Source organism: Netta rufina, assembly GCF_964035555.1.
Source record: "Netta rufina genome assembly, chromosome: Z".
NCBI lineage: Eukaryota > Metazoa > Chordata > Aves > Anseriformes > Anatidae > Netta > Netta rufina.
The window spans coordinates 30,472,435-30,490,235 of NC_140126.1; the positions used below are offsets into that span (position 1 = coordinate 30,472,435).

The window sequence follows — 17,801 nt, forward strand, 5'->3', positions numbered from 1 at the left end:
CCGATGGGCTGAGGTCAACTGCATGAAGTTCAACAAGGCCAAGTGCCGGGTCCTGCACCTGGGGCACAATAACCCCAAGCAGAGCCACAGGCTGGGAGATGAGTGGTTGGAGAGCTGCCAGGCAGAGAAGGACCTGGGAGTGATGGTGGATAGTCGGCTGAATATGAGCCAGCAGTGTGCTCAGGTGGCCAAGAAGGCCAACCGCATCCTGGCTTGTATCAGGAACAGTGTGACCAGCAGGGCTAGGGAGGTGATCGTCCCCCTGTATTCAGCTCTGGTGAGGCTGCACCTCGAGTACTGTGTTCAGTTTTGGGCCCCTCGCTACAAGAAGGACATCGAGGTGCTTGAGCGGGTGCAGAGAAGGGCGACGAAGCTGGTGAGGGGCCTGGAGAACAAGTCCTACGAGGAGCGGCTGAGGGAGCTGGGCTTGTTCAGCCTGGAGAAGAGGAGGCTCAGGGGTGACCTTATAGCTCTCTACAGGTACCTCAAGGGAGGCTGTAGCGAGGTGGGGGTTGGCCTGTACTCCCACGTGCCTGGTGACAGGACGAGGGGGAATGGGCTTAAGTTGAGCCAGGGGAGTTTTAGGTTAGATGTTAGGAAGAACTTCTTCACTGAAAGGGTTGTGAGGCACTGGAACAGGCTGCCCAGGGAAGTGGTGGAGTCACCATCCCTGGAAGTCTTCAAAAGACGTTTAGATGTAGAGCTTAGGGATATGGTTTAGTGGGGACTGTTAGTGTTAGGTCAGAGGTTGGACTCGATGATCTTGAGGTCTCTTCCAACCTAGAAATTCTGTGATTCTGTGATATGATGAGGCTGGGGAATTGTCCTTTATGTGAGATAGCAGCACGAATCTGTGGAGCTCTTACCTAGAGCAAACACTGAGCCAGCAGAGAGCTTACAGGTTAGGGTTAGTGGGAAGACCAAGATGGGTGACATTCAGGAAGGTGTCTATGAAAGACTGCCTGATAAAGAAGAAGAAACAGATGAAGCTTTCTCCAGAAAGCTGAGAGAAGCTCTCACATTGACAAGTCCCTGTCCACGTGGGCAGCCTGAACCATCCTGGTATATACTGGAAGGGTGAAGCAGCAGTTTTACATGTATGAGTTTCAGGAGTGTCCTGGCAACAACTTCCTGGCACGGTCAACTGAGGACCCAACTTTGGGAGAAGCTTTGTTGGACCTCATATTCACAAAGAAGTAGTTGGGAATGTGAAGGTCAGGCATGGCTTTGGGTATGATATCCAAGAGATGGTGGCATTGATGACTTTAAAGGAGGGAATATGGCAAACGGCAAGATCACAATCCCAGACTTCAAAACAGACTTTGGACTGCATAGGGACCTTATACCCCTTGGGAGACCATCCTGTAGAGAAGAGGAGTCCAGGTTCAAGAATCACCTCCAGGTTCTAGAATGGTCCAGTCCCATGTGCAGGAGCCCAGTCATAAGTGGCAGGAAGCTTCCACAGATGAACAAGGAGTACCTGACAAAACTCAGATACAAAAATGAAGCACATATGAAGGGGTAGTAAGAACAGGTGTCCCATGAAGAATACAGAAACACCATTTGAGTATACAGGGCTGGGATTAGGAAAGCGAACTGGAATTGAATTTGGTGCTGAATCTGGTAATGAACGTGAAGGTCAACAGGAAAGATTTCTACAAGTCCATCAGCAGCATAAGGAAGGCCAGGGTAAATGTGGGCTTGCTGCTGAATGGGGCAGGGTGCCTGCTGAGAGGCCACAGAAAAAGTCCAAGTGCCTTCTTCACTTCAGTCTCTATGAGTAAGACCTGCTTTCCAGAATCCCAGGCCTCTAAGAGCAGCAGGAAAGTACAGATCCAAAGAGACTTACCCTTAGGGAGGGAGGATCAGATTAAGAAACCTTTAAACAAACTGCTTGGGACCTGATAGGATGCAACTACACGTGCTGAGGGAGGTAGTCCTGTGTCATTGTGAGACCATGCCCAATCACTTGTGAAAGTCTGAGCTGATGGGAGAGGTTCCTGAGGACTCAAAAATGCAAGTGACGTTCCTATTTTTAAACACAACGAGAAAGATTCAGGAAACCACAAGCTTTTTAGCCTCACCCTGATCCCTTGGAAGGTGGAGCTAATAGTCCTGGAAACTGTTTCTAAACACAGGATGGACAAGAAGGTGATTGGTGGTAGTCAGAATGGATTTACAAAGGGGAAATCATGTAGACAGAAAAACAGAGGCCAATAAAACTGCAGGCAGCTTGAAACGTTGCTGACTGCAAAGGAATCCATTCAGTTTCCATCTTACCAGAACAGTAGATATTCCAGAACTTCATAGCTTATCCTCAGAAGAGGAAATAACATCTCAGGGAACAAAATAGACAGATAAAACAACAGAAATATTTGCTTCTGAGTGGCCTACTAAGTATAACATGAGAGATGCTCTAGAGAAAACAATAGAAATGCCTATAATGGAAAATGGTCCCAAATTCTTACTGCTCAATGACTTAATTGTCGCATGCATGACATTATTTAATTTTGTATTAAATAAATAAAAACAAGCAATGACAAAACCATACCTTCGATGTCAGCAAGTTTCACGAATTTGGAACTATGCAAAAGAAGGACCCATTCTCAGTAAAAGAAGAGACAGTTTTCATCATCTATCTCTGGATTCCTTCTCTTCTCTATCTTTTCTGAAATAAACACAGAAAAGAGAGCGATACTCAGATGACCCTCATCACTGTTTTGAAAGGTGGAATATAATGGATTACCTTCTACACTGTTCTTCATACATTGAACAGAGCTTCCTTTCAAGCTACTTACACAGATATGCAGATCCTTTGCCTCTCTTGTCTGAATTGATGCACTGATTCTAAATAGCTTTCTTCTAATTTCAGTTCTAGGCTATTTCCCAATTTTAGCACAGATTTTAAGATGGTAGAATTCAGATACATTTCTACGGAAAACTGCACTACTGTCAATATATCTCAGTTACATTAAATTGTCATACACTTGCTTCCTGCTTGCCTATTATAATGACAAATTAAGTTTCCTATTTTTCTTTATACTTCTTTCAGCAATCCTGCATAAATGATGTTAATATAAAGACTTCCTCTAGCAAAGTGAGCTTTTTCCTTTCTTCCCCTTTGTTGATGTACCATATATACATTAACCTGTATGCGGAAAAGTATTAAACACGTGTGTGTTCCAGTGACTAGGTAGAAAAGGTAAGATTTTAATTCAGTTCAGAGACAAGGTAAATTTGTAGCCTTCACTCCTAAAACATACTTAAAAAAAAATATATTAATTCTTTCACTTAAAAATTATATCCAAATGAAGGAAGACTGATCACAAACAATTGTGCCAGTTCTTTAGAATGCACCATTTCTGAGAAGAATAATTAGAGTATGTAGAGGAAAAAAAGTTTTATGAGCTGGTTTGAAAAAAATCATTTGGAAAGAAACAATTGATTTACATCTAGAAATCCAGTATTCATGCCTAAAACTTTTCCAACAAAATAATTTAGGATAAAACACAGCACTTACACTGGAGGCTTTGTGTTCTTCTTTGTTTACCAGAATTTATAACAATCTTTTCTAAAAAAATGTCTCAGACACAAAACATTTGAAAGAAAACAGTATCTGTGGCTGTAAAAAGGTTCAGATTTATCAAAAGATGACTAAGTCCTTCCTACACAGTCAAGAATTGTTTTGCTTTTCCAAACACTTTTACTAAATGATGCCTTTAGAGCATTTTTTCCTAACCCTCTTCCTTCTTCCCAGTTCAGTTAACAGTACCATAAATTCAGTATTTGCTCACAGTACGACTTGTACTGTGATGTCCGCTCAGTAATAGACTACAAAATGAATCAGAAAGGCAGAAAGTCACTCCCCCAAAAAAGAGAAAGCTTTGCACAAATCAGAAACATTAAGTAGAGATTACTCTAACAGGCTCACCTGAATGCAAACTCCCCCCTCCAAAAAAAAGTATAAAGTTTTGCACCAAGACTGTCCCAACACCTATTTAGAAAAGTTTCATAAATAAACTTGAAACAAGTACTGCTCAATTTCTCATCTCAAGAAGCATGACACCCAGCTCTGGTGATAACCTGCTTCTTGCAGGTTTTATGGCTGTTGCATTGATGCACCAAGATCCTGTACATTCTGCCTCATTTCAGCTGAACAAGTAGCACTGAACTTCTACTTCAGTATAAAAAGTAAGACTTGTGAAAAATCACTTCCAGAACTTTTCCACAAATCCTTAAACAAATGTTCACACAGGTCAGTATCTCATAGTATTTTTCACTGCAGAATGAGATTTAATAGACCCCATACAAACCAAGCTTTATAAAATACCCTTTCAGAGTAAGAAAAACACTGCTTTCTAAAGAGTGTATTTTAAGCCATTTACATAGAAAAAGGAACAGAGAGTAGAAACTTCCTACAATATCTGTGATAGCTAAAGCAAGGATGTGCCAATCAACAGGCTCCCCCCCAGCTTGTGGATCCACCTGTGGTTTTACATCTGCAACTTTTCCAAACATCTTCTGTAGTTTACAAGAATTACTGTCTAAAATAACTATTACAAAACTGAAAATACAATTCACCAGAAAAAAAAAAAAACATGGACATGAACCAAATGACTAAATTACTTTTCAACTATATATTTAAGAAGTCAGTTTTGTGAAGAGTTGCATCAGACAAGATTTGTTTTTGCAGCTCTTCAGCTTAACAAAACTAGTATCTGAATAACCAGCTAACAAAAGCAGCAGCATATTTTTGCCGTGACAAAACCCCACATACCTATTGTTGCGCATTCATGCAATAAATGGCTGTTAAGAGAGGCCTTTGCACCATACAGTTACTTGGTGGCTGTTGATAGGTTGGTTAAGGTAGGCATGACATTCCCAGCTAGTTCTTTACTACTGATAAAACCTTGCAAGGTGTTTCTGTAAACATATACTGCATTCATTAAGCGATTGCCAAGCACCACATAGGGTTGGGCTGTCGGTATATACGCACTACACCCTTACTTACCACAAACACGAGGACATTATCTTCACCTACTGCTGACCAAACAGCCTCATATGGACAGATTATATACAATTTCTTAGATAATACGTATTACTTAGCACATCACTGGTCAGGTCCTGTGTCTGAAGACCTACAATCTCACTCTACAAATCACTGCTGATGGAAACAGAAAGCGTGAAACCAGAAGGGGTCGGAGGGCACTGCGCCTTCGCCTGCCGGCTAACAAAACCCAAGCACCTCTTCCATTACCACCTCAAGGGCAAGAGGCACCCTCATCGCTTCGCAAAAATAAATAAATGAATAAAATAAATAAATAATTAAAATAAATAAATAAAAACCACTTTAACCCCGGCACAAGCGCCGTCCGGGGCCGGTAGCACGGGGCGCACCCCACGTAAAGCCGCCGACAGCCCAGCCTCGCCAGCCTCGGTCGCCCCTCATCCCCCCCCCCAACGGCTCCGCGGGCCACCGGGACCCCCAAGCGGCCACCCGCCGGTCTGTAACGTTCCCTAACGGCCGTAACGGCCGCGGCGGACCCCCCTCCTCCCCCCCCCCACCGGAACCAACCGTCGGGTGAGGCCGCGCGGGGAAGGGGGGGAGGGAGGGGGGGGGGGGGGAGAGAGGGGCTCACGCGCCCCCCGCTCTCCCGCTCTCCATGGCAACCGCGGGGGTCCGCCGCCGCCAGCCGGGAGCGCCACCTTCCGCTTCCGCCGCCAGCGCCGCCGCGCATGCGCGCTGTGTGTGTGTGTGTGGGGGGGGGGGGGGGGGGGGGGTAGTGCTGTGAGAAGAGGTTGCTCTTAATAATTTTTGTTGTTGTTGTTTTGTTTTGTTTTGTTTTGTTTTGTTTCCTAAAACTTGATAACAGCGGTGAAATAAAGGCAGCCATAGGAACAGGCCACACTGAAAATTGTCTGATTCATTCGGCCAATGTTGAATAAAACGTTGATAACAATTTCTGGAAAGGTTGTTGTCTGTTCCATCACGGATTTCACTTGTATATAAAAGACCTCGTAAATTCCATTACAGATTTCGCTCAGGGATATATGTGGAAAAGACATAATAAATGGTTTATGGAAACATTCCAGTGTTTTGAAGGATGAATGTAGATGGGGGGAAAAACACGGAGAGGAAAGGAAAACAACTTGGGAAATAAAATGGAAGGATTAACAGAGGAAAAGTTGAACAGCTGGAAGTTTTCTGTAGAGTAAAAAATAATAGTAGCATCTCCTAATCAAGTACCAGTTACTGGCAAATCTGTCATGACACGCTGATAATGACCAGTCACTGGATCTGTAGTCTGGTCAGGCAACTTGTATTTTTTCTACATATGCATTTTCAGAGTAAACATGTACTGAAACAGTAGCCTGTTCAAGCTCAGCCATCAGCACAATTCCCATTTGTTAATACTTCTTTTGGGGTAGCACAATGCAGGTAGAAAAGCAGGCAATCATGTGCTTGACTTCCCAGTTTGACTTGCAAAGGCTCCAAATGCAGAAATTACCCAACACTGTTACCACAATAGCAAATCTAGATCCATTTTATTTCAGATGCTGTGATAGGTAATGATGAGTCTTTATAGCCAAGTCCATTTTGAAGAAAAAAAAAAATTAAACCGAGGGGAAATATTAACTGCATAATACGGACTTTACATAAAGTCCAACATGGACATATTACACATAGATTATTAAAAGTCTGTGAAATAAGAAATATATTCTTTGGTGGAGAATATTGCACAATAGTGTAGAATTCCTCTTGGAGTTTCTGATGTCTGTGTTGTGTTGTTGCTGTTTATAAATTACCACAGGAGCCACCAGCTGTCATCATAAAAATTTTATTGGCACTCTGTAAATATTAAATCAGCATGCTAAAATCAAGCCATGTGCAGGAACAGCTGATGCTCTGTTACGGAGAGCACATGCAAGAGAGAGGTATGCACTATGACTCCCTGGATTCTTACAGCTTACAAGTCCCTTGCTTCATAAGGCTGTGTTCCAGGATTCATTTTGTGTCCAATTGTACCCTATGATCGATGTGCAGTAGGGGCTATCTGTGTTCAGGTATCTCCTGGGTTGAGAAATCAGCCTTTTCAACAGTACATACCTTCCTGGATCCTCCTAAATTGTGCAGTTTGTTACTGCCACTTCTTTTCTTTGGCACCACTTTTGTTGCTCACTTCCTTGGAAACCTTGCTAGTATAAATTGGAGACTCTTGTAAACTTCAGAAGGAGCCAAATTCTTTATGTCGTGAAGGTCCACATTTCTGGTGCATGACAGAGGTCCTTATTAGTCACATGCCACATTGAAATGAAACCTGCCCTGATCCTGGCCCAGAAGCTTTTGTCAGTCACAATGTCACATACTGAGGATGAAGCATTAAAAGTTAAAAGAATATATCTTATAAATTTGCACAATGCATTTTTTTCTTTTCCTTTTGCCATTTTCAAAAACAAACAAACAAAAACCTTTTCAATTATTCCCACTCAGCATCCCTTGGAATATTTTAGTCATGCATTTCAGGGACTCCATTTTCTCTCCATTTCTGACCTAATCGCAAGGGAAATGAAAGGCCAGATTCATTTTCTGATCCCTCTGCCTCAGTTGTAGGCACGGTGAATCCCCCAGCCCAGAGAGGTTAAATGAAGTCTATACTAAACCAGGCAGTAGTCTAATTTAGGGGGTTAATTTTCACCCAGCCCTCCGAAGGCATGAGGAGCTCCCCTCAGGAGCTCCCCTACTGTAACATTAGCTCTTCTAAGCCCTCTCTCCCTCCAGGGCTTACTGCTAGGAGTTCAGGCAGGGTGACAGGAGGGATGAATGTCTCCATAGCTATTAGACTGTGAGGTGCATTTGAACCAGCTTCAGCAGAGAGTAAATGGCTGCTAATAGCAAAATCCTAAACCGGCAAAAGAAGAACTCCCCAGAAAAGGCCATCGTGAAGGCTGGCATCTTTTTGTTTTTGTTTTGTCATGGTGTTTTTTGGGGGGGTTGCTTTGGTTGGTTGGTTTTTGGGGGAGGGGGTTGTTTGTTTTGGATTCCATTTAGCTTTTGATCTGTTCTTCACTGTTTAAATTGAAGTGCGTTTTGCTGGTGCCATGGATCATGAGGCACTGTAAACAGGATGACTTTGTTCTCAATATAGAGATTTAGTGTTTTTAGCAATACTCTTGCAGTGGGCCAAATGCAGCATCTTTTTATCTCCTTTCTCATTTGAGGAAAGGGAATACTGGCAGCTGACAGGGTGAGCTTTAAAGGGAGCAGAAATCAGTAGCTGCCTACCAGATGTTCAAGGAGTTAGGATTGGTTAGCAAGACAGAAAATGTGAAATACTTATAATTCACTATCAGTACGTATTTTCTGTTTCCACTGGCAAAGTCCCAAAACACAGGCCTGCTGATGGGGGACCCCAGGTAGCCTCAACCCCACACCTTTTCCCGTGCACAGCACACATTCCCAGTTGCCCCATACAACGTGGTTATCCAGCTGCAGAGACTGGCAGGGGGCTCTTCCCGGAGCAAGGAATCTTGTTGTCTTGTGATTCCAGTGAGGAGCTCATAAATTTAGGAGAAAGTACTGCGTGAGATTTCACCACCTGTCAGTGAAACATGCTAAAGCTTGTTAGCTGACAGCCATGAGGTTTGCTGTGAACATTTCTTAAGTGTAGTGGACAAAGTACCAACCACAAAGTACTGAGTGCAACTTCAGAGATTTTTTTTTTTCCTGGAAATTATGGTTCAGTAGAATTCACTAAGAGCTACCCTCTGGTGTCTGATGTAGTTACAGGCATTAAAGCCAACCTTGTAAAACACTTATTATAAAGAATAACATACAGCGAAGATATAATTTTCTTAAGCAATTTAAAAAATAAAAAATAAAACAGCATTATTTATAAAAAATTAAAAAATAAACAGCATTTTTCCTCAATTATTTCCAATGTAAAGAACAGAAACTCCACATCCATTTCAAAATGTCCAGGAGGTCAAATAAAATGTCAGAAATGCACAGACCTCACTTCAGATTGAGGTGAGCTTTCTGACAGCTCTGTAGCTATAGCTTAGTCTTGTTCTGTATGTTAGGTTTGAACCGTAGAGGTCACATTACAGTACTCCACTGCAAGCATAGATACAGTGGGAAAGTTTTAATTACAGGAAGCGTGCAACCTCTTAGTGCACACAACTGAAGTGAAGTCATGCAGGTTTGCTGCTATAATAGCATTACTGCAGGAAGGATCCATATACAGATACGGGTCATTCCCCTCACCTTTCTGACCCACATCATTATACTAGTAGAGGCCATCACAGTTGTGCTGAGAGAACAAAATCTTGTTAGCTTGAGGCACAACTTACTCCTAATAATGAATTTTTAGAGGCTGAGAAGTCTTATCCAATTAACACATTCTTGATTTTGCAGAATGCTGTGCTAATTACATGCAACCAGTCATTGCTGGGTTAATTAAACATTCATCCAAAAAAACCTACAGCACTAATCTAATTAGCAATTACTACAGCTGTCATTACCTCTTTTCACCTCCTTTTAAGCTGTGCAAATTCACACTAAGAATTTACTCCTTCAGACTCTTTACATGAATAGCTTTCTTTGACTACAGTAATCTTCAGTACACAGAAGGAGCTTTAAAAATCAGGCTGAATTCTTTACAGTCTAAAATATAACTTCAGTTCTGCCATTCATATATGCAAAAGTCACATTTTAGCAGTCAATCATGTCAAAATTAAAAGACTAGATGACTTTTCTTTTTAATTACCTTCTTATTGGAAGCATAGGTCCTACCTTCAAAGTGGTTCTCTGTAAGTATCAAGTCTGAAACATACTTGCATCAAAAAAAAGAAAAAGAGAAAATGCAGACAAAGATTCCTGTATATTCATGCAGCTTTAAATGTCAGTAATTAGAAGCCTCAGAAAATTTAGCTTTTTCAGGTTAAATAGTAAAGTTGTTCATAATCTCAGCCCATTTATGCTCCATGCAGCCCAGCATGTGATGGCAGATTTCTGAATCCTTTCACCAGCTGGCATCCTAAGAATATCGATCAGTATTATAAAGCTAGAATATATATTAAAATAAGTTAAAAATAAGTATTTATTGGGAGTAATGCATTCAATACAAGGATGGTAAAAACTTAACAGATTGTTATTTGAAATAACATTATATATCATACTGTAACATACAAACAGCTATATACAGTTTACACATTAGTCTTTAGTGCAAAAGGACAGACAGAAGGCTTTGCTTAGTTTTAATGGGCTATTTTTATTATTTAGAATCAGGTTTATATACAGTGAAATATAACTATATACTAGTCTTCAGTTCTGTCACTGCATGTAACATGCAAACTGCTACTGCAGCCATTCAGACTCAGTACCAGAATATCATTCAGATGCAATTTTCAGTAAAATTAAAAATGAGCAGATCACTCTAAATCCACAATGAACTTGGACAAAATATTAAGATACTTCTGGTCACAGCACAATTCATACACAAAGGAATCATTTACCAAACCCTTGAATTCACCAGTTATACGAATACTGATTTCCAATACCCAAAGAAAGAGCTGTGGATAGTTTAATAAGAGGGGCCCAGGTCTGACAGTGTGGCAGTAGCACTAGAGCAGATTCCCAGAGGATTACAGGAGCTGGTTAGAAGTAGTATGGTCCAGTTTTTGGAATCTGGGATGCCAGACAAGTCCAGGGAGAAGCAACTGGAGAAAGCAGCAAAGACAGCAATTCAGCTAACAGCTACTCATGCTGTCTGTACTGGCTAGGACTGGAATCAGACCTTTTCTAACAGAAGGCCTTCTCTGGTGTTCCTATAAACCTATACAGGTATCGGCATGCTGATAAGATCCTTTTGCAGATTTTCGATCACACAAATGTGTTTTCTGCTTTAGTTTAGCTGTTGAGAATGCTACTTAAACTTTATCTGGCAGTCACCACCAACACTGAAATTCATCTAACAGGAAAATATGCATTGCCTTTCCACAGTGAACTTAAATAATAACAACAGTGGAAATACATTAATTTCTGGTGCTTTCTGTGGAAGTCTATATTTTTCTTTTTTTTTTTTTTCCTCCTTCTACTGTATGAAAGTTTCAAGAAAAATACATGCAGAGGAACTGCAGGTGTGTAAAAAGAGAGTAAGGGGTTTCTATGGCAAACCACTTGCAAACCATTCGCAACTACTAAGCATATAAGTTGTGAGGTGTGTTAGTTTTTGCTGGAAACTGAACTCCAGCTGGGAGCAATCAGAATGACCCTAACTCATCACAGCTCTCTTTTTGCCTTATATCCATTTATATTTTACACTCTCCAGTCACTATCTTGATATAAAAACGGACCTGTTTTTGCAATGAAGAGACTAAAGCCTCCTATGTGTTCTCAGTAGAACAATACTGGCAGTCTCTGCAAGCAAAGGCAATGTAGAACAGCCATTACATTACGTTTTTGTAGAGATAAATCATCATGCTAGTTCTTCAGCTGTTGTTTGCTAGCATCCTAGGATGCTAGTAGTTATAGGAAGGTTGGAAAACTTTAGAAGGTTTCCCTTGTTAAAGTAAAAACTTTATGCACAAACCCAATAATTCCATCTCCATTTCTTTAACAACTGCAAGGAAACATCTGTTAAATTTTAGGTAAAATTATTGTTGAAGCAAAGAGGCAGTTTATGTAGAAATTTACATCTTTAATATTTTGGTGTAACTGTGTGATGAAAGCCTTTGAAGTTCTTTGATTATTTTTTTTTTCCCATTGGCAAATTCTTATGATCAGGGACTTGAGAGGTACCTTGAACAGGTTAGTTGTGCTCGTGTGCATTTTCATGCAAATCTGACTGTCGAGATTCAAGCACAGGATCTTTAATCTTCTGAATCTCACATTTACACTCTTCCACAATCATGACTTCTTTGACCACTGGGACAGAATTGGTGCAGTTGAGATCCAAGCGCTTCATGGAAAACTTGGTTGGCATGCACTGAGAACAGAAGGTATAAAGACGATCTTCTGGACCAGGAACATGAAAGGAACTACACTTTCCAAAGCACAGATTATTCTGTACTATCACCTTCTCACAGCTCTCATGAGCTATACCCTGAAACAGAAAACAGTTTGAAGATCACAGTATTAGCAGTGATACATTAATATAATTTAGTACTAAGTCTATATTTCTGGTACATGAGTGACCAGTGGGATTTACTAGAAAGCATGAAGGCAAAAATAACAAAACAAATCAAAAAGCATAACTCCAAACTACTATTCTATAAGAACCATTTTTTTTTCTCTGAACATTTACTTTAAAAATGTTTATTTTCGATGGCAATCAAGCAGTAAAATACAAGACTGATTTCTGTTTTACAAAACAAAAATAACAAAGACCAAACTTTGGAACTCCTATGGGCACTTTTTAGATTGAACAACACAGGAAAAAAATTCTGCTCAACTCAGAGCCTTTGTGAACTGGTGGGAGAAATCCAATAGGTGGATTTACCTTTCAATTGGTCTCTGAGTTCTGCATTTCCAACATGGTTAAGCAGTCTTTCCCACTTGCAGGACTTAAAACATCATTTTGTACCAATATTATTTCAGATAAACCACAAGCTAAATTCAGCTGTAATCCTGATTCATTTTGATGTGGGAGATGAATATAATGTTATTTAGCAGTTAAAAAATAAATATATAAAATATTTAAAGTGTAATTCAAGTTCTGTAATTTTCTTGATTTGCAAGAGTAATAATTGCTTGTATCAGGAGGGACTATGTCACATTCCCAAACCAGGAAAAGCTAGACTGAAGTTAGCTCTTTGATATTGGCATAACTGCAGCCATCATGGAGAAAGCTTGCCATATTAGGCTGACACAAAAAGTAAAACAGTACATGTGCCTAGGCCATATATGTCTGCCAAGGAAATAAATTTAGGGATGTAAAAAAAGAAAAAAAAAAAAAAAAAGAAAAAAAAAAAAAAAAAAAAAAGTGATCCTTAACTTATAGTCACAGTGTTGATAGAATGCTCAGAATACATACGGCCTTATGAGGAAAACAGCACTGTTGTCTACACTGCTTACTTGCCTTGATATTACAGCATGACTGAATGGCTTCATCTGGGAATGGGACAATTTACCTGTTCTCCAACATTCTTAGTATGGAATTAGATATATGCATCAGTCTTTCAATTAATACAGTAGACAGGAAAATTTGCTTAGCTGTAGGAAATCAACCAGCTTCTCCTGTAAATTGTTGTTCTGGGACACATTTTTTATACATAAGTACATATATAGAGAGATGTATAGCAACTCATGTATAGAAACATTATAGATGTATATTTGTTGTGTAGACCACCTCCCTGCTTGCACAGGCTAGGTCAGAACATCATTGCAAAAAGAGAATAAATAACTCTGAAAACAATGTGTGGCTTTCCAGTGCTGTGGTTTCACAGTCTGCCTCATCAAAATAAAGCTTCGAGTCTTTCTCAGAGCTTATGGAGTGTGTGGCCCTTTGTCTTAGCAAATGAACTAACCCATGCATGTTTACTTGCTGATTATAAGAGGCAGGAAAAAGGACACATTTATTGACCTTGGACACCTGTTCTTACCTGAGAAAAAGGCAGGGTTCTGCAGGTTTCTTGGTGCATTTCATTAGTCTTGATTGGCAGGACAACCTCTTCTGAAGCTGAATTTTTCCTTAACATGAAGTGGTCCCAGAATTTCTTGGCATCTTTTCTGTAGGTATGTTCAACCTCCCTCTTGCTGGAATAGTGGGATGGAGAGACGTTTTCCATGGGAGAGACCTCTCTGGGTGCTGTCCAGGTTCTAACATCTTGGTCTGCATAGAGTTCTGCATTAGGAAGGATGAATCTGGACATTTTTTTCTCCCCTTGCTTCTGACTCTCTCCTGCTGTCTGTGGAATTGCTACAAAAAAACTTGGTTGTCCCTGGGTTTCCTCAACAGCTACTGGGTTTTCCCCCACCAGCTCACGAAAACTTTGACTCTCAAGCAGCTTTTTGTCCAGGTAGAAAAGCCGCTGAAATGGCCTTCTGCTTTTCCTTTGCTGTGAGTCTACCTGTGGCTCTGTGGCTCCAAGATGTGAGAGCACTAGCAGCTGAAAGAGAAGCAGTGACATGGTCCTGCTGAGTGTAGCCCTGTAGACCTGCTTCTATTGCACTGAACAGTGTGCTAGTTTTATACAGGAGCCTGGTGTCAGCTTAAGTTTGTGTGCCAAGAGGAGGGGGGAGCTCAGAGGAGACCGTGGTGTGCTTAATTGTATTCATTTGCTGTAGATTACAATTATGATAGTGGAGTTTGTGCTAATGAAATTCCACTTTCAATCTGTATGATGTGTATTGCAAGTTCCTATCTAAAAACTAGTAACCTAGGATGGTGTGGGAGACAGGGGGAGTCAACAGGAGGAAATGTTTGGATAAGCTGTCTAGCTGAGGCCTAGGAATTAAGGAAACATTTGAGGTTGTGTATTAGCATGTTCAATGTGGTCTTCATTGTTTATTTTGACTTTCCATTCCACAAAGCTAGAGACTGTCAAAACAGGGAATGTTATTTCATCACAACAGGAAAAGGCAAGCTGATTAATGTTTTCTAAAACATGAAGCTGGATCTGGAGATGTAAAATCAGTCTGTGTTTTCAAAAGTTGCTACTAATTTTGGTCTTTCAGATTTTGAATATGATCCAAGGCCTGCATCAGCACTGCTGCAAACTGGCAGACTTGTGCTCACACACCCAGAGGAACCTGGCAGAGAGCACTAGTTCTAGCTTCATCTCTTTCACAGTAGTTTTGCAGATGTGAGAGTGCAGAAGTTTTACTAGTCCAGAATAAGTTCACAAGGTCAATAAAATCTGCACCCTCAGTTGTCAAAGATCCATACTGAAATTTCCTGTACTGACACCAAAGACACTACAAATAACCAATAAAGCTGGTAAACAAAATGAGGACTTAAGCAAAACACATTTTGTGATGCATTTTGTGATTCCAGAGTTGAATGTCTCAACAGAAATATCTAAAGACTACCAGAGCTAAGCTGGAGGCTTAGTTTCACAAAGTTATGCTATGCAGCATGTGAGAAGAAACTTCTGGTAGTACAGCATACTTAGGAAAGCACTGAGAGAAGGAAAAAAATATTTTCAATAAATATCTCAAACATTGATTCTAATCCAAAAATATTAAAAGGAAAATCTGTTTCAGATAACTTGTGATGTTAGTACTCTGTCCTCTACACATACCTGTTTCTACTGGGAAGATTCTATCAATAGACTCTTAAGTTTGTAGCTAATTTCTTCATTAATTTTGAAAACCAAGCAGGTCTGTACCAGACATATAGAATAATATGTCTTTCATTTCAGGGGAATTAGTTTAGTTTACTTCGATTAGCAGGTAATAAGTTCTTGGCAATTTCCTTGCATGGCACTGATGCAACACACAGTGAAGATTTAGAGCTTGTCCTTATTCCATAATTTACTTGAGTTAAAATTTGTTCTTGTCTTGATTTGAACCCTGAGACAGAAGTGCATGGAGCTCCAGCAAGAATGGTATTCACACACCACTATTTGAGTATGTGTGCTTTGACCTCAGTGGGATGACTATCTTGTTAAGGGAAGCAAAACTGTCAGGCACAAACTTTATTACTCTGTATCTTCAGTCCAGAGAAATTTAATTCTGCTACTGATTTGGTACCTTCCTGAAGTCTCAGAATTGCCAGGGACAGCAGACCTCAGTTGTCAGGAATGAAATCACTGGAAATCTTGGCATTTGCAACAAGATCAGCTATGACACATATCCCCCAGAAGTCCTTGCATCAGATTTACATAAGCATGTGCAGTAATAAAGTGGAGTAGGAAAGAATCAAGAGGAATAATTTGATTGTCAATAGCAAATTAAGTAGTATAAAAGTACAGTTTGGATCCTCACACCTTGTCTTCATTGGCCACCATGTGTAGCTGAAGTGACTGAGGTTTGGATCTAAAATTCCTTATATCTGGTGCATATTGGTCGTAGCTGTCCAGAATTACTCAAGGAGGATAAGTACATTATATTTGTGTAGAGGTGGTGGTTAGGGGCACGGTAAACTTGGTATTGCTAGGTTAATGGCTGGACTTAAAAGATTCTGTCATTTCATGTTTTTATGACTCTTTCTCCTTTTTCCTCATTATTTTAGTTGCTTGGAATGTTACAAGACAAGGGTGATACTCAGACCTGTGTATTATATTGTATTATATTGACATAGAAGGGTCTGACGTGTTTGGTAATGACTTTCAAATACTAGATTTGATTGTTTGAAGTAATATATATTTTTGTAGCTCTTTGCTTCAGAATTTAAAATTATAAAGCTCACTAAAACAATTTAAAGTCCATTTCTTCTGGATTATAGAAATACAACAGAAATATTCCTTCTGTTTGCTTTTAAGCTGTTTTTCACTTCCTTTGTCAGAAGTGCCTTTTCACCAAGTTGAAGAACCTAGCAATGTACCAGCATTTTTTGTTTAAAAGGTCCAGCTATGGTCTTGAGCCTTTAATGCTTGTTTCAACTTTATCCATATAAGCAAAATTATACGGATAAATTAACTCACATGTATGTTTACAGAAATGAAAACTAAGTGCCTGAAGGGCCCAATTTACCCCTTTTCAAAGCCTTCTGAAGAAAAAATAATAATAAATTTAAAAAAATCCCACCACCTTCAAGGTAAAAATGAACAGACTTTTAGTCTTGGTTAAAAGTTACCCTAATCTGCCCTGAAAGAAGAAGCATACATGCAAGGCCTTTCTTATCTGGTGTGTCTGATGTGGTTGAGGCATGGTCTAGTACCCAGACAGCTTTAACTTCTGTTGGAAGCTTCTCCTGTTCATAATATGAATATGAGCAAAATAATTTTATGACTGCCTTCTCTCCCCCCCCCCGCCCTCTACCCCCTCCCTTCCTTTTTTTTTCTCCAAGAGGGGGTTCTTCCTGCATCTTTTCACAAAGAACCAATCAGGCTGCAAGCAGGAAACATTGTGCAAACAATTTAAGAATATCACACAATAATAAAGAAAATGTTAGTACTGGAATTCTTGTCCTAGACACTTGTATGTAAAGTAAAATGTTGTGGATTATTTGTGCAGTGCAAATGTTAACAAGGAATGCATAAAGATTTATTCTGGCATATAGATATAGATGTTAAACTGCTAGTGTGCAATGGCACTGGAAAACAAAACAAAACAAAACAAAACAAAACAAAACACTGTTTAAGATCAGGATGGTATTTTCTGTTCTATCCTGTACCACACAGCAAGAAAGAAGGCTGAAGCAAAGCAATACCAACAAATCTCTCTACAACCTAAAGGCAGAAAACCGAGCTCTTATCTCCTCTAGGCTAAGCAAACTCTGGTTCTTGGATTTTCTTGGATAGTTTTACCTAAAGATCTGCTGAGAGCCAAAAGCTGCATGCCAGCTCCGGTTCTGCCAGGCCAATCTCATCCTGCTTCTTCATGCCTACAATAGTAAGCTGTGGCTGGTTTCCAAGAGACAAATTTGGTAAGAAATGGGGCCTGGTACATCTGGGCACAGTTTGTTCTATATTTACACACAGTCTAGATCTGCTTTGGAGTCAGCTGCGTGCATAACTGCACACAGGTAGCAGGACATGTCCTCAGCCTCTCGTTTCAGCGAGGAGCCAGCCTGCATTATGGGAAGGCATCCCAGCTTGGACAGTGAATTTGGAGAACCACTACAAAGTTAAAAATAGTAAGTATTTGTACGTCTTTTTGTGGTGACATCAACCGCATAGTCTAATAATTGACAACA

At 40.2% G+C, this 17,801-nt stretch overlaps 1 protein-coding gene across 1 annotated transcript; it reads right to left on the minus strand.

Moving 5' to 3' along the window:
* Positions 1-11,810: 11,810 nt before the first annotated feature.
* CER1 (cerberus 1, DAN family BMP antagonist) lies at positions 11,811-14,130 on the minus strand (the record flags this gene model as incomplete). The annotated part of the gene is made up of 2 exons (XM_084305154.1): positions 11,811-12,104; positions 13,603-14,130. The coding sequence occupies 2 exons, from the start codon at positions 14,128-14,130 to the stop codon at positions 11,811-11,813; spliced, it is 822 nt and encodes a 273-aa protein (XP_084161280.1).
* Between the last annotated feature and the right edge of the window lie 3,671 nt (positions 14,131-17,801).